This window comes from Dermacentor andersoni, chromosome 5 (genome assembly GCF_023375885.2).
Source record: "Dermacentor andersoni chromosome 5, qqDerAnde1_hic_scaffold, whole genome shotgun sequence".
Classification (NCBI taxonomy): domain Eukaryota; kingdom Metazoa; phylum Arthropoda; class Arachnida; order Ixodida; family Ixodidae; genus Dermacentor; species Dermacentor andersoni.
Window position 1 is genome coordinate 25,478,503 of NC_092818.1, and position 20,960 is coordinate 25,499,462.

The 20,960-nt window shown below is 43.5% G+C and overlaps 2 protein-coding genes across 5 annotated transcripts in view; one reads left to right on the forward strand and one right to left on the reverse strand.

Moving 5' to 3' along the window:
- Positions 1-10,395, forward strand: part of LOC126529976 (cysteine dioxygenase type 1) — a 138,490-nt gene extending 128,095 nt beyond the window's left edge. Inside the window, exon 5 of the mRNA XM_050177442.3 lies at positions 9,967-10,395. Coding sequence (XP_050033399.1) covers positions 9,967-10,008 — 42 coding nt within the window. The 3' untranslated portion in view covers positions 10,009-10,395. The remainder of the gene's footprint in view (positions 1-9,966) is intronic.
- Positions 10,317-20,960, reverse strand: part of LOC126529970 (FAST kinase domain-containing protein 1, mitochondrial-like) — a 48,272-nt gene continuing 37,628 nt past the window's right edge. For all 4 annotated transcript variants that reach the window (XM_055070164.2, XM_055070163.1, XM_055070162.1 and 1 more), the window contains 2 exons: positions 12,568-12,682; positions 10,317-10,501 (listed from right to left, as the gene is read on the reverse strand). In XM_055070164.2, coding sequence (XP_054926139.1) covers positions 10,412-10,501; positions 12,568-12,682 — 205 coding nt within the window. In that variant the 3' untranslated portion in view covers positions 10,317-10,411. The remainder of the gene's footprint in view (positions 10,502-12,567; positions 12,683-20,960) is intronic.

Below are 20,960 nucleotides of genomic sequence, written 5' to 3' on the forward strand. Positions count from 1 at the left end.
CCGCGAAACGGCATTTTGTTCGACTATGGTCAGTGGCTTTACCTGACCAAACGGTGTTCCGTCGAATTTTCCGTTAAACTTCAATGGAATTCATCAAAACTTTACGTATATTTGAACGCAGTGTCCGAACATATAATGTACTGCGTCGGTAAGTTAAATTATTTCAGTGCATGAAATAATAAATGCGTTCCACCGATAAGGAACGAAGTAATGAACATGAAGTTATTAAAGCAACAAAATACATTGATTGTTTACATTGTAAAAATCATTCCACGATGCGAACAATCGCGTGATTTCGTAACTATATATTGCGAATGCCCTACGCATCCGATCATAAAGAAGTGATGTGAAAAAGAGTGAAATAATATTATGACATTTCGCAGTTGGCTCGGTGCTAGCAATTAAGTCAAATAAGTACTGCAAACAAATCGCAGTCTTCGCGGTGAGCTTATCTTCAAGAATTTCGTGCGAAAGCGCGAAGTCAGCGCAAAAACGGTTTGGCAAACACAGTATTCGCGGGGCCAGTCTTACTGGTAGCGCGTTGCCTTGGCCGTGGATCACGCAATGTGTTGTGGCGACGAAACGTTCCGGAACTTCAGCATCGCACGGAGTATCAAATATATTCGCGATCGCGAAAAAAGGAAGAAATAAAAAATAGTTAGTTAAATGTCGGGCCAACAGCGCAGGGTCTCATTGACGTCGATTGACCAGCGAGCGACTGAACCGAAGCAGTCGCTTTTCGACCAAAGTGACCACTTCCGGCCACATATGTGCGACCGGTCGCTCTGCGACCAACTTGTCGCACCCGCTGTGGTTGCTGCGTTGCGCTACAAAGTACAAGGCCGCGGGATCGAATCCCGGCAGCGGCGGTCGCGTATTTCAATGGGGGTGAAATGCAAGAACATTGGGTACACGTTAAAGAACCCTAGGTGGTCAGAATCCAGTGTCCGCCACTACGAGGTGCCTCATAATCTGATCATGGTTTTGGTACGTAAAACCTCGTTTTTTTTTTTTTTTTTAAGGTAAAAGCCTTTATGGCTCATGGTGAAGTTCGTGTCAGCAGACCACACCGCCGGAGTGTCCGCCGAAGTGTCATCGCGCCATTGCAAAACAGATTAAATGCAGATTAAAGAATGAAAAATTATTCATAGTGACAGTTAGTCAATGATAACTTTCTAATAGAGATTGGTAGAGATTAATAATGACTAGTAATGACTGCTAATGACTCCGAAATGACCAATATGTCTAACGGCGGCTTGTAACGACCACAAATTATTAGGAATGTCTAGTAATGAGCAGTAATGACTAAAATGACTACTAATGATTGTAATGACTACTAATGACTACGATATGACAAATATGTCTAACGATGGCTTGTAATGACCACAATTGATTTCAAATGACTAAATATGCTTACTAGTGAGCAGTAATGACTAATAATGACTGAAATGACTTGTAATGACTACGAAACGACCAATATGTCCAACAACAAATTGTAACGACTACGACTGATTAGAAATGACAAAATGCTTAGTAATGACCAGTAATGACTAAATATTACAGAGCCTCTTAAGATCTCTCTGGAGAGGTGAACGGCGAAATCCTGCTCTTCCTCTTATCATTTGCCTCTTTGTTTTTTGCCTCTTCTCTTTCTCTTATTTCTTTTAGTCATTACTGCTCACTATATATAGTAAGCATTTTTGGTTATTTGTAATCAATCGTGGTCATTACAAGCCGTCGTTAGACATGTTGGTCATATCATAGTCATTAGTCATGACAAGTCATTATTAGTCATTACTGGTCATTACTAAGCATTTTTAGTCATTTCTAATGAATTGTAGTCATTACAAGCTATCGTTAGACATATTGCATCATTTCGTAGCCATTACTAGTCATTTCAGTCATTTATTTATTTACACATACTGCAGCCTCAGTGAGGCTATTGCAGGAGTGGGATGAACAACAAACATACAACATATATAAATAAGCTTGCGTGAATTGTTTCAGTGGTAGTGAACGGGTGTTGCCCAGTAATGAATTCCAGACTTCAATTGTTGTTGAAAAAAGAACTGTGTTTAAAGTAATCAGTGTGGGCAAAAAAGGTTGAGATAGAGCATGGTGACTCTTCGTACATGAAAGTTTGGAAAAAGTCAGGTAGTTATCTAGAGAGGGGAGGCGAGGAGAATTGATTAGCATGTGAAGGAATTTTAGGCATTCAAGTTTGCGACGCTTTGCAAGAGGAGCGAGACCAAGTAGGGGAAGAGAGTTAGATGGCGAAAATTCCTTGTCATATCTCCTACAAAAAAAAAAAAGAAAAAGAAAACGCACTGCCTTTTTTTTTTTGCACTGATTCCAGTGTTTTGACGTCACAGTGTTTGTATGGGTTTCATACAACACAACCATATTCAAGGATGGGGCGAAGGAGGCGTTTATATCTAAGAAGTTTAGTTTCTTGAGTAGCAAGACGCAGTGTACGATGTAAGTAACAGAGTCTTTTAAGAGCCTTGTTACAGGCGACATCAATGTGTTTCTACCATGACAAATCATGTGTTAGCAGCATACCTAAATATTTGAATTCGGAGACCCTATTTAAAGTAATACAGTAAACTCTCAGTTGTACGAACGTCGGTTTATCGAATATTTCAGAATAATGAACTTTTTAAAAATCCCCGGCAGTTTTCTTATAGATTCTATGCAAAAATGTTTCACTTAAGCGAACACGCTCAGAGGACCAAGGCTTGCTCTGCACTGCGCTGCAGGCGCAACCGATGCCCGTGCTCATCAAACCGCCGCTCCAGCGGCAATGTAACGTGGCTGGCGCTACAGCGCCCCTGGGGCAAAGCGGCGGCCCAGAAAATGAACGGCAACAAGGCATGGCCTCTGAAATCGCCCGCACAAAACGAGCAAGCATGTAATCTCGGAGGCCATGAACAAAGTAACATGACTGGCGCTTCAACGCTGCCAGAGCAAAGTGGCGATCTGTCACAGCACAAACCACGGGGTGTGTGTTTTTTTCCGACCAGCTAGTCGTGGCATGGTCGTCGTCTCTTTCTTTCCAGTCTGGTTGGTTCCGCGTGTGCACACAAACGACCCACGTGGTGTGTTTTTCATTGATATGTACAAATTCTATTTCACACATTTCTAACACTATGGATGCCATGTCTTTTGCTCCATGAATAGCACTTCAACCTTTTGACTCTTATGCTGGTCTAGTGAATATTCAGTTTAGTGAATTTTCAGTTAAGTGAACTATTTCCTTCGGTCCCTTGAAGTTCACTCAAGTGAGAGTTCACTGTATTGTGAAAGGCATAGGCAAAGAAGGAAGGGCATGAGCGTCGTGTAAAAGATATGGAGACAGTTTTGGAAAAGTTTATATTCATTTGCCATACTTTGGACCCGTTACAGAAGTCGGCAAAATAATTGTTAAGGACAATATGATCAGTAGCAGATTAAATTGCATGATATAACACGCAATCATCTGCAAAAAAGGCATATTCTAATTGAGGTGTGTAGGGGGAGATCATTAATAGAAACCAGGAATAAAAGAGGACCCTGTAATGGGCCTTGGGGAACCCCTGATGAAACAAGCATCAAGGGTGAGTTAGTAGAGTTGAATCATTATTAACCTCTACCATTCTCTATCATAACGTTATCCTTCACCTACTGCCACTATCAATAATTTTTCATTCTTTAATCTGTCTTCATATGGCATGATGACGCTTCAGCGGACACAAACATCATCATGAACCTAGAAAGGATTTCACCTTAACAATGACTGAAATGACTAATGACTAATGATGACTATGATATGACCAGAATGTCTAACGACGGCTTGTAATCACCGCAATTGATTACAGATGACTAAAAATGCTTAGTAGCGAGCAATAATGACTAATAATGACTTGTAATTACTAGTAATGACTATGAAATGACCAATATGTCTAACGACAACTTGTAGCGATACAATTCATCAGGAATGACTAACATGCTTAGTAATGACCAATAATGACTAATATGGCTGAAACGACTTGTAATGACTTCTGATGACTATGATATGACCAACATGTCTAACAACGGCTTGTAATGACCACAGTTGATTACAAATGACTAAAAATGCTTAGTAGTGGGCAGTAATGACTAAAAGAAAGAAGAGAAAGAGGCAAAGAGAAAGAGGCGATTGATAAAAGGAGGGAGAGTTGGATTTCGCCGTTCACCTCTTAAGAGACCCTGTAATTTTTTTCTTTCGAAATGAATTTTATCTCGCGATCTCTGCGATTTGCCAGTTTGAATTGGCCCTATAAGCGGTCGAGTGCATTTCTGTCTCTTGTGCCCTACTACAGGACTCCGTCCCAATGGTGCTCGAATAGAACAGAAAGTTTCTGTCGCTCGATGTGGAGAAGTGCATATAACGGCTTATTGATTTATTATTTGATTGATATGTTCTAACATTCGAAAGTGATGTCCTCTGTACGGTGTCTGTGCAAGACACCGCGGTAAAGAGCTCCGTATTTCTTTTCACCCGATGATGATGATCTGCCCAGTGCATCCACCTCCCTCTCTCTTGCAGTATACCACCAGGACGCTCCGGGATCGAATGCGGAGCCGTGGCAAAGGATGACACTTAGTGTCTAGATATGCGACATTTCTGGAAATTTTGAATACCCTGAAAAAAAGACACCTTTTTTAGCGTTTATTTTTTTCACGGGAAACTGTCTTGCACTGTCTAATACAAGCATTTGTAGCGGGGCAATTCTTTACGCTATATAGGTAATGAAATATGAACGGACTGTCTATATATTTTATTCGTTTGGCTAGACATAAATTTGTTTTCATGACGCTTTGACTAGCGTTCTAGATATTTTGTGCCGGTATCACTGTTATTGCTTGGGGAGTTCTTGGTTGCCTCTAGTCCTGCCTTGGCACAATATTTTGTTTAGGTTTTACGTTATTTTGGGGAGCTCGACGTTTTGTACAATTTATTAGGTTCTCAAGAAAAAAAATTTTTCTGCCCCCCCTCCCCCTCCCCCACCCAATTGCGCCTCAGAACAACAACACGATCTAGCTGCAGAGAGGACCAAAACATGTTTGTGGCATTCGAAATGGCAACTGTCAGTTTAGTTTGCCAAAAAAGAAGTGCACACCGTATAAGTTTGTGTAATAAGTCCATGGACACTCGAAAGTTCTGCCATATTGCGTTGCGAGCCAATCATAGAGGCAGTGGCAGCCTTGTGGGCCAGTCAGAGACGGCTGGGACGTTTTTCCGGCTCTGCAGTTTGTTTTGGCGCATCCAGTTTGCAAAAGCATTGCCTTCGAGATCTGTTTCTCCAAGGCAGAGGTCGCCGGGCGCTGGATTTAGACACCACCCCTGTGGCGGAGTATGCGACATGTGACCCACGTTCGTTGAGAGTCCGCGTTTTGCGAAGCGGTCCAAGTCGTTTCTGAGTGAATGACAGTGTGGTCATTTTACTGCCTTTCCCTCGAGATATAGCGAATTTTTTATACTTGTTTAACGGCAACTATACGCTTTTAGACTGCACATATCGTGTAAGTATTTTTGCTCAATCAGAATGTTAAGCTGACCTGGGGGAGTTTAAATCTAGTGCAGGGAGACATACCACGTTGAAGAAAAAGACAATGACGTCGTGATGCGTCATTCATGTGAATCCTTCCGACACACTGCACATTTTGAAACAGAACCTTTGCTAAGAAGTGTGGTCAGGCCCTTGTGCCGCTGAAGGAAACAAGCATCTTACACGCATTTCTCCCTCATTTTCAGCGCCGCCCGCCGTAATGATTTGTGCTCGGTGGCCTTCAAAGTCCCTGCTTGTTGTAGTTGGTCTTTGTTTTTGAAGTCCATGACCGCTTTTGCGTGGATCATTGAAGAACGAGAATGCTGTTACAGCAGATTACTTGCTAGAAAGAAATGCCAACATTGGTTCATCACTTCTTTGAACCATTAGGACACTTCATTAAGTAATAGTTTATCATTACTGCAGAATCTCAGTGATATGATCACGCCTGATAGGAATTTCGGGATGCTACAAATTTTTTCAAAAGTTCGTGCCCAAGTCCACCAGATCAAGTGTTAAATTTCTTATGTTCTTCGCGCCGCGGCAGATGATACAAAAAAATCACCCCCCCCCCCAGAAAACTTGTTGTCTGCAGTATCATTCAACTTAATTGTCGGTGTTTTCAAACACCTTGCAACTTTACCAGAAGTTGGCCATTGCACGTGACCCAGTCTTGCCGCATCAGCAAGATCGGCGGCATTCGCTTCTGGGGATTATCTCTGTTTTCCACGCGTTCTGTCATCTTCGGCGTCCGATGATAATTCGAAATTTATCTACCCTTGCACCCTTCAGATCGCACGATGTGAAGTAGCTTCGCCGCCGCAAAGGAAAGTAAACAGATTCCCTTATTTTGCCCCTATAATGTCCGTATATCACTTGTGAGGCAGCAGCTATAGATCACGGCAAAGAAACCTGAGATAACCAGGCAGATCATAAATATCCGCCTCAAACAAAACAGGTGAAGTGGCCAACTTGCTTCTGCCAAAATGTGCGCTACACAAGTGCACCAGTGATTCAAATTCGCCTCGGCCAATAGGAGCACTTTCTGTGCGCCACTTGACTGCAGTAAGGAATCGTGACGTTCTGCCATTTTGCGCTTGCTTATGTTGCCTTTATTTTTACATGGAGAAACACAGTGCTACGGCTTTCAGAATATCTAATCTCTAGTGTTTACGGCAATATATGTATACCGGGTGTTTCAGCTAACACTTTCAATTTTTATTTTAAAGATGGCCTCTGGAAGATAGCGCAAATCTAGTTCATGAGCTGGTCTATTCAAAGAGGCGGACACTACTTACACATAAAATGGAAATGCATAGTCGACTAATTAACATAAATTTGCTAATTAAGTTAAAAAATTACCTTATGGCCCATATTCCAATTTACATATTCTAGCCGTGGTCTTAGCAAGGCGGATCCACTTGGAATGAATTCTCAGGATGCCACCAGTTTCGAGATATTAATTCCTGAACTTTGCAGAGAAATGCATTGGCGTTCCATTTACTTTTGTGCCTGAATGCATAAAACAGTTTTGTTAAGAAAATAACCAGAACGCCAATGCATTTCTCCGCAAAGTTCGGGAAGTAATATTTCGAAACAGGTCGCATCCTGAAAATTCATTCCATGGTGGATCCGCCTTGCTAACTCCACGGCTGGAATTTGTAAACTGGAATGTGGGCCACGAGGTAATTAATTTAAAAGTTGATCAGCTGTGCTTGTTAATTAGTCGATTATGCATTTCAGTTTTTTTGTGCAAGCAATGTCCGCCTCTTCGAGTAGACCAGCTCATGAACTAGAATTGTGACATCTGCCACTGGCAACATTCAAGAATTTTTAAAAGTGTTCGCTGATACACCCGCGGCACTGCTTCGGCAGAAAGCCGCCCGTGCCTCACACGTTGAGCGGTGCGATAGCACCTCCCGAAGCACAATTTCTTTACAAATTTTAAAGACAACACACACACGCACACAAAAATAAATTTTTTAAAAATTCTTCCGTGTAGTTCTCCCGAATATTTCGCTATGAAATAAAGACAGGTCCTAGAACTTCGGAAAAAAGAAAATTGAAAATGGGAAATTCTGAGCAAGTCGGGCACTTCGTTGCTGTGTCCCTCCTTAATTACCAGACTTTTTTTACATTTTTGGGTGATACGAATTTCGGTGCCGTCCCGAAAGATTTGTATCATTGACATTCTATTGTATAACTGTTTGATCGCACACGATTAGTGATGATTTTGGAGGCCGGGGATAACATTCAAGTTACCTATTTTGTCGCTAACGAACTTTTTCCTTTGACTCATCACACCTATCGCTAGCGAAAGCGTCTGACACGGTACAGCTGTACGGTACTTACAACATGTTTGCAAAAATGGCTAGGCGTCGTCGATATATTCAAGGCCCTATAGCGCTGTCACCTAAGCTCTGTCTACATTTGCCGTCCCTGCTTTTGTTTGTTTGTGTATTGATACTGTTAACCCCCGAAGGGTCATTACAGGAATGGAGATAGTCAATATTTACAGTGCAATGAAGAATCACACGCGCAACAATGAAGATAATGATAATAATACAAATAAAGGCACTGCTTGGATGTTAGGATGGCGCTTTTATTTTGTATTGTTCTTTAGGGGAGTGCCGAAACCACAATTTGATTATAAGAATGCAGTAGTGGGTGACTGGAATAATTTGGCTACTTGTTTTTTTTTTAACGTGCACCCAATGCAGGTTCTTGCATTTCGCCCCCATCGAAGTACGGCCAAATGAGAGACAATAGGCCTAGCTCCCTGACCGCCACAATCACGGCCTATGGCATTTGCAATCTGGCCGCAGCTCAGATTAGTGCACTTAGTTTTGACAGCGCGATTAACATGGGCTTAAATTGGCTTTCTAGGTGTCGTCGGTGCGAAAAGTATAACCGAAACGTACTACTTGCAAGTCAGCCAAGCCACCTCGCTGAAACGGTCGGTGTTTGCTTTCCGAGACGAAATGCCCCCGCATCACTGCTCACGATTACGCCAATAGTAGTATGGGCGCTTCATTACGGAACGCGCGCACATTCGGCATAATTTTGTTGTATTAAGTACTATTTCATGTGAAAAATGCACCGACGATTACGATACTCCCTAATGCAAAATTCCAGCACAGCTGTATATGTATTTTTTACCTGGCGATATATTGGCTGGCGCGGACAATCTGTATCGTGCGGCATGTTGCAAACAGAGCAAAGTGTGGCACGACTTCCTTGCTAATCGCGACACGTGGGTGTGATTCACAACAGCTGCCGTAGACAGACCTCCGTCAATGCAGTGCTTTGTTTCCATACAGACAGTGCATGCTACTCTGGCGCCATCTCATAGCCGTAATCGCTGCAAAACCCGTTGTGCGCGGCACTACGGTTTTCATCTCCCGCTTTTGCTATACCCTCCACTTCTGTGTTCCTTCTCGCTCTCCTTGCTATCGCTGTCTTTCATCCGTGTTCGCTCTTTCATTAATTGGCATCTAAAATATACGGACAATTGCTTTGACGGTCGCTAAATTCATACGTGTAGTCAGCACAGCCACAACACAACGGAGAACTTCCCTCCAAGCAGTGCTTTCATCCTTCGCCAAAAATGGCATCTGCAGACCTGTGATATTGTTCCAAGCTTCTCTTCGCTGTTGAACAAGCATGGAGCCGTACAATAAATCTGCACCAATTCTAATTAACAAACGGCTGCACTTACGAATACTAGTGAGCGCACCGTGTGTTAGTGTATGGATACAAGAGGGATCAAGAGATGGCGCCACTATCCCCTGCAACATGCTGGCCGAGTGCTCCTTCTGAACCCTTTGCTTGCACTGTCTCTGCAACTCTCCTTCTCTGTATCTCAAAATATCTTGAAGATGCATGCCGTTTTGATGTCCGAGCGAATACAGAACACATTTTCTACCGCTGCTATCGCAACAGTTAATCTCAATGCAGAGCTGTAGTCGTGGTAGATGCTGCCATTGCAGCGCTTGCCGCTAGCAGACAACAGGGTCCGGAAGCAAACCTTTAAGATGTGTTTGCTCCGCTGATTGGTTGCAGAAGCCTATAGCTTCGACAGCACTGCGTGGAACTACTGAAACAGAGTATAGCTACTGTGTCTGTCTTGTTCAGCATGTTGCTCCTAAACATTAAACCTATAATTTGCTCTTAAATGAAGCTACCACACCGATAAGCCTAAAAGAACACACATTAAAGCGTGACTACAGAATTTTGCAAGTGACTCACAATTGTGAACCCTCAAGTCGCCTATAATAAGAGCGTAGTTTTTGTTGCAACATCCAGTATGGGCATAATCGTCGAATTGACCAAATTTATATTAGTTCAGCACAGGAGCAAACGCGTGCACTGAAGTCTTTCTTTTCATTTTGTGCAGGTGATCACTCCATCACAGCCGGAACAGTATGAAAACAACTGAAATTTGCTCAAGGCTGGTCCGAGGCATTTTGAGAGAGCAAGCGCATCTCGTGCATTTCCAAGTTGCTGCCGGCTGAAGTGCGAGCGCTCTGCAGTATGCTCTTTTTTTTTCCTTAATAAAAACGGAGAGGGATATTGATTTATTAAGTGCCATCGTGTTATGCACATGTGGGAAGTGCAGAGGTCCTTTTACTTGTTCTTTTTTATGTATGTCCAGCAGCTAGAATTGTGGCAACCTTTCAAGTGCCTCTGCAGCATGCTTGGTGGTATAAATGCTAGTAGAAGACAATGACTACATGGACGAGTACATGTTAGTCATGCTACGTTTATATGCTTCACTATTTGTTGTCTACAAAAATAAATTACGCAATAAATTTCTATTCACAGAGCTCTGGGGCTTTTCACTAGCTGATGCCAAAGATCTTGCCACGGAGGTAGTCTTGCTTGGCACTTGGCTCAGCCAACTTCATCGAGTTCCACTCATAGAATGGCACCTGCCAACAGCAAATAGAGTTCACTGCGTAAGCAAGCAGTGGCACAAAAATACACCACATGATCACCTTTCCCAGCAAAAGAAAGCAAACATTCAGCAATCTGAGGTTTTTAAGAGAAATGAACTAAAATGCATGAGATTGTTTTAATGGAAGAAAACCATTGCCAGAACAGCTAAATTTGCAACTGACAGGAGGATACTCCAATGAAATATGATTGCATGCGTGACATCATCAGCAACAATGCAATCTGCAATCTAACCAACTTGAGAAACAATATGGTGGCCCGCCAAACAGGGCGGCAAATGGCAGCTGAAATTTTTGCAGTTCTTCACGCTTAAACACAGAACAAACTACGGACACAACTGAAGTTCCACCAATTGGTGGCTAATGGAACTCTTTTAAAGAGGACCCATATGCAACATACGATCATATCGGTTTATGTGGGGATATAGAGCTTTTTATGCAGACTACCACATGATCTTATCATTATGGATAGAGGGCTTTCCATTTCTCCAATAGAGATTCTGTCACTATTTCTCAATGAAGAAGTCAGTGCAATATTTCCCGTCAATATGTGTGTTTCTAAAGAACTGCACACTTTATGAATTATTTAATGTTTACTTGCTGCGACTTTTGAATCACTCGGCACCTTCGGCAGAACACGTGGGTTAAACAAGGTGTCCAGCCAGCAAAATCGAATTCCTATTACCTCAAAACTCCCACACTTCACAGCCGAACCCAGTTAAAGGAACAGGCTTATGCCTTAAAAACAGTTGGACATATTACATAATTCTATATACCCAAACTCGCCTATCACTAACTCAGGCAAACTTTTGTGATGTAATTTACAGATGGGTTTGTCTTCAGTAAGAAAGAAAGGACACACAAACTGGACATTCATTTACCGAAAACAAAACTATGCTTAGCAGGCACTAATTTTACTTATGCCTTGACATGTTTCTAAGTGTCACTAACTTATGCAAGTTTCTGTAAACATGCTTCGGTCCACTTCCCTTGGTGTCGGCACAGTACCAACGCAGCACATCCACCGCAGGAAGAAGTGTCAGGTGAGGTGGCTCTGTGCATTCAAGGGCTTGATAGTGATGGCAGCAGATGGCCCAGTTTCAATACATCAGATGTCTGATTCCTTATGAGAGAGTTAAGTGAGTGTCAGTAAGTTTCATGTGTTTTGTACTGTGGCAGCCTCGCTACCACCAGCTCGGGGTGCATGTGAGGACGCAGGAACTGAAGGAAGCCAACTCTGGTATGGCGCAACTGCAAAGCAGACACAGTGTTCTCCATGCCTCCTCGGATGCCATGCCATGCGCTGCCTCAGAAGCGCTCAATAAACTGGCGATGGTCCAAGTGGTCTCGCACTCTCCGCAATACTATAAAGAATAATTCACTTTATCAAAGTTCGTTGTATTCAGGTTCAACTTGATTCCTCCCATGAAAGCTACAATTCGTGGAGGGGATAGTCAATACTGCACGATTTTAATGCCGGCATACTACTAGTATGTCGCTTTTGTACATTTTCTGACCTGTCGAGCCTGCTTTCACAGCAGTCCACTTTAGCTGATGCAAAAGCGTAATTTTTACTAACATATTTTAACTTAATATTGCTGTGATACAACAGGTGCTTAGGAGTCCGGTGGCAAGGAAAACAAAGTGGTGCATTTGGACCCTCGGCGCAAGCTGGTGTCCATCTTGGTCTCTTGAGGGCAAGCTTTTGGAAATGCATCATACTGGATTTGTTAGACATTTATGCTTGCTGATTTCTGTTACATCAGGGTGAAGATGAACTTCTAATATAACTTTTTATAGGGTGTGCGGAGGCACAAAAGTCGGTTGCAGTGTGGTTTTGTAGGCAGAGCTTGTATTGAATTTTCAGGCTGTAGCTGAGTGTTTTGCCGCCGCCACCTCTCTTCCGATGGTTGGAGCACCAAGCATATGCACCACTGCAGCAGTACTAATTTCATCGTCGAAGCAAATATGGCACTGAACAAGGCAATGATAGCTTTAGTGCGATGAAAGGTCTATAACTGAAAAGCGAGAACTGCACTTACCAGAACCAGCTGATAACCGAGGATCTCGAGGTGCCTTATTTTAAGTTGCTGGTGGCCCGTAATCTGAGGGTAGTTCTCACAGAAGCTCTTCTCTCCCAGCACGAGGACAGCGATCCTGCATTAGTTGTGTGTACGAATTTAATAGCACACTGATGACTCCAGACTAGACTCCAGACATTGCATCACTAAAAAGGATATGTAAAAAAATATTAGAATTGAATGAATACCAATTCTTGTTTATGTCTAGATTAACATGTGTAGCATACAAACATTACATATATTGAAAATGAATGGCATGTGGTAGGACCTCGTTAATGCAAAGTCTGTTAAACCGCGATAAATTTTCTAATAAAGCATATCTACAAGTTACCTGAAATGATGAAAAAAAACTGATAAAAATACTCAATTTACAATGATGCTATTCTTCTCAAGAATTGCTGTGGGTAATAATAAAGTCCAGTGACCACTTTTGTCAAGGAGTGGCGCTGCTATCTACTTTCTTGTCGAGGTAAGTGTTGAGTAGAGGAACGTTCCAGAATACGGGGGTACGATCATCCATGCTTGAAGCCTTTGCGGGCCACGGCTCAGGCATGTGCCGTGGAGGTAAGTGGCGGTGATTTGATATCATAGGCCTACTTTGGTTAATTTGACCCTGACTGGTCCGAAGACATTTATCAAAATATCCAACGGGTCAAAGTAAACAAGATAGAAAAAAATATACGCCTAAATACGCTGCTGACTCATTTAGCAGTATTTGCCTGATTCTAACGCGCACCCGGTTATTTAGCAAGGAAAATAGTGAGTGAGTGAGTTAGAACTTTATTTAGGTCCTGAGGGGAAATCAACCCGGCGGCTCCACCCAGGTCGGGGCCGGTAGACAGAGTCCTTCGGCGACGGCCCGGGCCCTCTGGACAGCCTTGAGCTGAGTGATGAGCTCTGTGCTTCTGAGCGCTGAGTCCCAGGTAGGCTGGTCGGGAAAGTCCGTGCTCGCGTTGGCAGGGCACAGCCAGAGCATGTGTTCAAAGTTGTGTTCGTGGCCACAGTGTGGCCATTCAGTAGGAAGGTCAGGATTGATCCTGCTTAGTGTTGTTGGGGTGATGTATGTCCTAGTCTGCAACTGTCTGTAAGTGACGGCCTGTGCTTTTTTGAGCTTTGGGCGAGGAGGAGGACTAGGCAAGTGTGTAATATGTGCTGAGAAATGAAGGCATGGTTCATAAAGTCAGCTTTGCCGCATCACAGGCGTGTTAAGCGGCAAAGCAAAAGTACGCCGCGAACGCGGTTTGGAGGGGTCAGGCACACGCGTGCTGACTGGCCAATTTTAGGATCGAAATAACAACGTCTGGGCCCATAAAATGTATGGGCGCTGGCTCGGACCTTCGGTCACGATCGAATTAATGGAAGTCTACTCTATATAAATTGTATGTGATACGACGTGAGCTGGGGTCTTGCCGCTGGGATAAAGTGCGGTAAAAGTGTCGTAAACGCACGCACTCACAGCACCCACCGTGTGCCCTGTCAGGAAATGATAAAGGTGGGCCATGTAGTGGGGGCATCCAGCCACATGGTGCCGTAGGTGTTCTTTCCTTAATTACATTTGCAGCTCCTGCCTACTTTAGCAATGGATGTGGCTGTCGTCACTATTAAAATTTCAAAATTCTCGAGTTACCTTGCATACCCTTCAGGATGATGTAATTTCTTCACCTTCAAGTCTATGCGAACAGTTATTCTGTACATAGTGCCCCCCCCCCTCCCCCCCCCCCACTAGGTTCAGGCATTGCAAGCAGAAACATGCGGCGTGTACATCACGCAGTGCCGAACGTGTCTGCAAAATATTAGGCATACACGCACCAAGTATAAGAACAGCTGAAAATTCCAAACGAAAGCCCATGCACTCTTCTTTTACGTGTCTGTAGCTGCAAAATTTCTTGCAAAATCTCAATATAGTGGAAGCGGTATTTTCGGTACATCACTTTTGCTAGACATTGTGCGACTCGGCACCCAGCACGTTGGGCAGCACAGGCAACAGCCATATTGGAATTATGCATATTTAAGATGTATCAACAAGAGTCCACAACGCTCGTGGAAGGCATGGGACTTCAAGGGGCATAATTTTTCATAGGTAGATGTAGAGTTATGATGGGCACATGAGGAATCTATTCAAGGAACATGTTGTGGAACAAGAGGAGACAAAGAAATGCTTGGACATGAAGGAAAGGTCTCTACAATTGCAACTTAAGCAGGCCAAAGCAGAGAACCAACAGCAGGCAATCGACAACCTGAAAGAAGTCAAAGTCGGCCGAACTTTGTAAATCCCCAAAATTTGATACTCGCGTTCAGTGAGAGTTGCGACGACCTGGATGCATATTTAAAGAGGTTCGAGCCCCTAGTTACTGGTTACAAGCGACTTGAGGAAAAGTAGGCCAATGGCGTAGTCCCAACCCGAGTGGAGAAGCCTTCAGTCGCGTGTTACCAGAAGAGAGTCCATGAACTACAGTAAGAGGGGGGAAAACCAGCCATGCTCCAGATGTTTCGTTTCAGTGCCGAAGGCTGTTGTGAAGAGTTAAAAAAAGAAAGCCAAGAAACAGCGAACTAGGTAATTAATAGTATGCTATGAGACTGTTGCGATTTTTTTTACCCATGGCTGGAAATGTCCAATAAAAGAAAAAGACTGCACCCATGCACAACTCCATTATAGCTGAGCAGTTTTTCAATAACTGGTCACAGTCAGCTGGCCTTCTTCCTACAGGGGAAGAGCTGCATGACATTTCACTTGAAGATATCACAGAGACTGCAGATCTCTTCTTAGAGGTGCAACAGCAACGAAACTTGTCGTTTTTCCAGAAGTAATAAAACATGAGTTACAAAAACGAAGATGAGAATACGTCCACCAAGTCTCAACCCAGACATTTTGTTCGTGATTGACCTGGACACAGAGCATCTGATTGCCGGATGAGATCCTAGCAACTCTTATACAGTTAACCTTCATTAACTTGGAACTCTGATATCTCGAAACATTGGTAAAGTCGAATTTTTTTTCCTGGCTTGGTGTCAGCTCCATGTATTTTACACCTCTTATCTCGAAATACTTTGGTGCCATACTCCGTATATATCAAAGTCTCGGCTGCTATCTGATTGATAATGTGGGTGGGGTGTCGCTCTGACCCCAGACGAAGCGTGGTAAGCACGAAAAACTGCGTGTGACCTCTGCAACATGCATGCTCATATGTGTGTGGAGCGTAGTCTGCTTGCTTGTTCGCCATGCTCTGCGTTTCTGTGTCTGAAAATCCATGCGCCATGCACTACTCATATGAATACAGTCAGCTACGCTGGCTGTGCTGAATTTGTGGTATGTTCTTGCATTTTTCTAAGTAATGAGTTCAAGGCTGCGATTATGTAGTGATGCCTTTTCCAATGCTGCTTCCAAACGCACATTATCAGTAGTCAGTTATGCTCCACACGCATGATCAATGGGATAAGCCAGCCGAGAACATTGGATGAAAGAGTGGCATATAATCGAGCAGAAGGCATGGCTAGGAAATCGCGGCGCTGTGGTGGCATTCTTGGTTGATTGAGATATGAGCACTTTTGCAATATGTCGCCTAACTAGGCTTTGGACACGTTGTTGCCTACATGCAACAGCGCTCACGTGGCTCTGTGCAAGGATCGCTGTTGCCCGTAGATGCCCGACATGCTAAGTGCTGAGCTGCACAATATCTCACAAAAGTGATCTACCAAAAATACCACTCCCGGTACATTGAGATTTTGCAGGAAATTTTGCAGCTACAGGCATCTATTTTGAAAGGCTCTATGTAGTCTATGCGTAGCGAGGGGCTTATATTTTTGTGAATTCGCTTATCTCGAAACTCCGTTTATTTCGTAAAATTTTCTGGGTTTTTATAAATTCCTAGTTAACAGGGTTTTACTGCATTTTCCCCTGCATTGTTGTAAGACACGCAGGGCATAACATGAATGTATTTCCGAAGAAGACTGGCGTTTCAAACAAGACGACCTCCTGTATTGTGCCACCTCAAGATAAATCACACATCTGAATCTGCCAATGACTCAAAACAAGAGAAAAACATTGGCAATGATCTAAGAGCATGCACCGCAACGTATGCTTATTGGCTGCTGATGTTACATGGAGAAGTGTCCTGTCACACTGTCTCTGTCTATGGGGGCACAGGAAGGAACACGCTGGTTGTGCATCGTTCACTGGTTCCATATGTAGCCCTTACAGCCAGACTACTGCTGTAACTACTACTACTACTACTACTACTACTACTACTACTACTACTACTACTACTACTACTACTAAGACTACTGCTGCATAGACTACCCAGTGAGTCACTGTCACTGTCACAGTAGGTCACCCAGTGGGTCACTGGATAGTCTATGGTCGAATGAGTGGCTTGTCAAGCTGCTGTTTGTGACAATTTCGTGCTATTAGCGAAATTTCGCCTGTAAAGCACACTTAGCCACTAAACGTCTAACTTTGAGGGAAAGCCAGCCTTTCAATAACAAGGGGCACGGGTTTGCGGACAACGAGGAGTGAGCGAGTGAGTGAAAAACTTTATCAGCTCTAGATTCGCTGGTCTTCTGCGGTCTTCAGATGGCTTCGTCCATCTTCTAGCACAACGGTAGGAAGCACATTTCTTTCTTTGCTTTTTTTGTAGCGCCACCCACAATTTTAAGCTTATTGATTGACAGCAAGTGCGATGAGTGACGACTGGCATAAGGTCGAATGCCTCTGAGTTTACGGGCATTTGATGCGGTATAATAAGGCACAGGCTGGTGACGACAGCTAGTGGAAATTACTGAATTTTCCAAGTTAAAGTGAGCCAAATACACAATGTTTCAGTATAACGGCTTACTAGTCTAGTTTTTTAAAAAAATCCATGCAATTGCGATGTTCCAATATAACAAATTAACCCAAATTGCTAATAAATTCACGTGCACATCGTTATTTGATATTCGATTCATATTCAAAAAGTTTGATATTCGCATGGCCCTAACAGCAGCCAGACGCTTTAGGAGACTATGCCAAAAATGCACGGGGTAGGCATCACTTTTCAATGAACCTCTTGTCACTGAGTATGTGCCACTGGGTGTGGGACAAGCGAAGTAACGAATCTCAGTGTTCACACCACACCAGTGCACCACGCTTCTCATCTAGGAAGCCACATGTGGACTTCTCGGCAGTACCAGAGAGGAACCTGGTTGCTGCACGACGTTTTTCTCAGCGTTCGCATGCAAGGGCATGCGCAGGCTTCATGAAGGTGCTACTAGATGGTGCCAAGTGGTCTTAGGGAAGCACGAAAGAGGAGTCCTGCTGCAGTACGCGCCTCATACACAATTCATTTTGATGGGTGTGCCGGGATATTGACTCATTCTTAAATACATTACCGTCGACAGTCATTGTGCAATGGTTTCTGATGAATTTTTGTGCAGTGACTTGTCTTGGTTATTGATCTCCAGTCTTTCTTCTTTCACTCTTGTATGTGTCAGTGTTTCTGCATGTTCGTGTCCTTTTAATAATAACTTTATTATTCACTTATTTTTAAGCAAATTTGTTATGTTTTTCTTTTGCATAGAAGTAATACGGCGTAGCCAGACGTATACTGCTTCCAATCTCTCCAGCTAGGCCCCATTTACGTCGTGTATGTCATCGTGCAAAATGCGCCCGGCTCATATGAAGCAAATGACTGAGACACGACACAAGTTGGGAGGAGTCAGCGAAGCTGAAGTTAGCCACTAATGATGCACCCAACAGTGAGGTGGGCTTCAATGACAGATGCAGAACTCCTAGTTCACTTCTCACTGATTTAAAAAGCCAGGGACGACGACAAAAGCTGACGACCATAATATTTGGAAACCTGCAATTGATTTAGCAGTCTTTTCATCAAGAACAACAGAATAACAAGACACTGGAAGCCTGTAGGGCAAATATGGGCACATTAGTTCCTGACACAGAGCCTCTCTCCTCATCAGAAGAGGGGCTGTCACACACTGTACATTGCACGTGTAACGGGTTCGGCTCCCACCGGTGGCAAGTTGTTTTTTTGTTGATTTTGATTTCCATTTTTTCTTATTTCTACACTTCACTTAAAAAAACAGTTGCCTTGCCTAATACTTTCACTGGCTCCACCGTCTGTCAGCTGCATGTGGTTGTCACTAACAAAAAAAGGCACAGTTTTGCCCGAGCAGTGAAGAATTGACAGTAATAGTAGCAGATGATTATACAGTTACACAAACTAATGTTTGTAGCTTTATGGGCTGTACAATTCGCAGTCAACATTCCCTTACTGAATAAGCAAGTGTGTTGTAGTGTCATGTTCCCAAAGACAAACACAAACAGATGCCGCTCAATGACTGCGAGCACTCACTGTCACAACTCTGCTGTGATGAGGAGTGCCAGCAGCAAGGAGTACACATGCTCGTCCAAAAAGCAAACATTTTGTTCTGCCCCTCAACAGTTCCACGTCTCTAAAACTGGGTCGTGTGACCTACGGCACCAGGCATGTGAAACGATAGCACACGTGAACCCACCAATACTCTCAGCAAATTGGACTACACTGAGCATGTGACAAATGGCCATGTGCCACTGGGTATGTGGATATTCTTGGCCAATCCCCCAGAATGGATGTGTGCCACTGGGTCCAAATAGACGAGCAAAACAACAGGCAAGAGGAAATTGAAGAAGTTGGCTACAGAGAAGCAAAGCAGTCTGCAACAGAAGCAGCAGAGTATGGAGAAAGATGTGAGGCGAACAAAATGGCACCAGGACGTGCACTGAGCGAGAATTCTTGAGCTTGCACACAAAAGTGAATAAGTACTAGGCTACAGAGCAGTGAAGAAGTCGGCATCAAAAGTAGCCGAGTGTGTGAAAAGAACTGAGGTGAACAAAATTAAATGGGACCAAAGTGTGTATTGAGCGAGAAGCTTTGAGCTATGTTGAAGTGGCAAACAGGAAGTGAGGACGTTCGAGTAACGATCAATGAAAGCTTCACTTATAACCGATTCCCACACATGTGTGGTATCCGCCACTTTCTAGGTAATGTCACCACACCACATGCTCCCGAGTCCTTCGTGTCAGGAAGTCGGGTTTCTACTCCCCAATGTACCTTGTGCCACATTTTGAGAAACAATCAATGACACAGGAATTGACCAAGTTTGGAAAACATTTCCTTCGTGGGGACTGTGCGACACCGAGAGGAGGTGCAGTGGCTTCCTCTCGCTGCCTTCACTAGCCGCACGCTCTCCCCAGCGAACCCGCGACTGTCGTGTTCACCACCGATGGGTGCACTGTGTTGACATGCCACGGACCTTAAGAGGAAGCTTTAGCTTGGGTGGTCTTATCTAAATACATGGGAATTGAGAAATCGTCTTTCTCGGCTACTATTGCACCAAATTTGATGAGGTTTGTTACATTTAAAAGGAAAAAAAATTGACTGACAATTACAATACTCCTAATGCAAAATTTGAGTGCAGGTCTATACATGTTTTCATTTTGCTATATATTGGCTGGTGTGGACAATCTGTCTCATCTGACACGTTGCAAACAGAGCAAAGTGTGGCGCAACTGCCTTCCTAATCTGGAGATTGCAAGAGGCAGCGCGTGGTTGACGCGTGAGCATGAATCACAGCAGCTGCCGCAGCAGGGAGACCTCCACTGATGCACTGCTTTGTTTACATTTGTCTGACGCGCAGCACTACGCTTTTCTGCTCACGCTTTTGCCATACCCGCCTTTTCCGCTTTCCTCCTTGTGCTCTCTTCGCTATCGCTGTCTTTCACCTCCCACTGCGCTCCACGCTTGCTTTCTTCCTTCGCTGTGCTCATTCGCTCAGTTACGAGCGACGCCGAGGGATGACGCCGGTGCTCGCCGCAGGAACGGGTACCTAAGAGCTGCGCTTTACAAGTTAAAATCTAGTAACTGTAGAAAGGAAATTTTTTAAATTATAAAATTTATAAAAGCTAAACTATCAAATTTACAACTCCGCGACTGAGCAATGAATAACGATTTAAAGGTTTTTTAATCTGCACCTAATAATGTCACTCATTTTGTGAACATGTGAATATTCACTAATTGTGAATAGATGCCTTGAAAAAGACAAGTCCACGTGTCGGAACATTGGCTCCTGCTCTTACTTTGTTCTCACTTTGCTCATCGTCTTGAATTTCCACCTCCCGCCTTCCCCGTGTTTCCGATAATTTGTCAATAAATATTTTGCAAAGCCCTTCTAAACACTGCAACTAATTCACGTAAGCTGTAAATTATAATGCCAAGTTCGTCCGGTTTGGATACTCTAAGAGATACAGTTTAAAAAACTGCAATATCTGTTTTCCGTGCGGAGCTACAGATATTGTAAACTTCATGCTTCTGTTTTTCAACCAA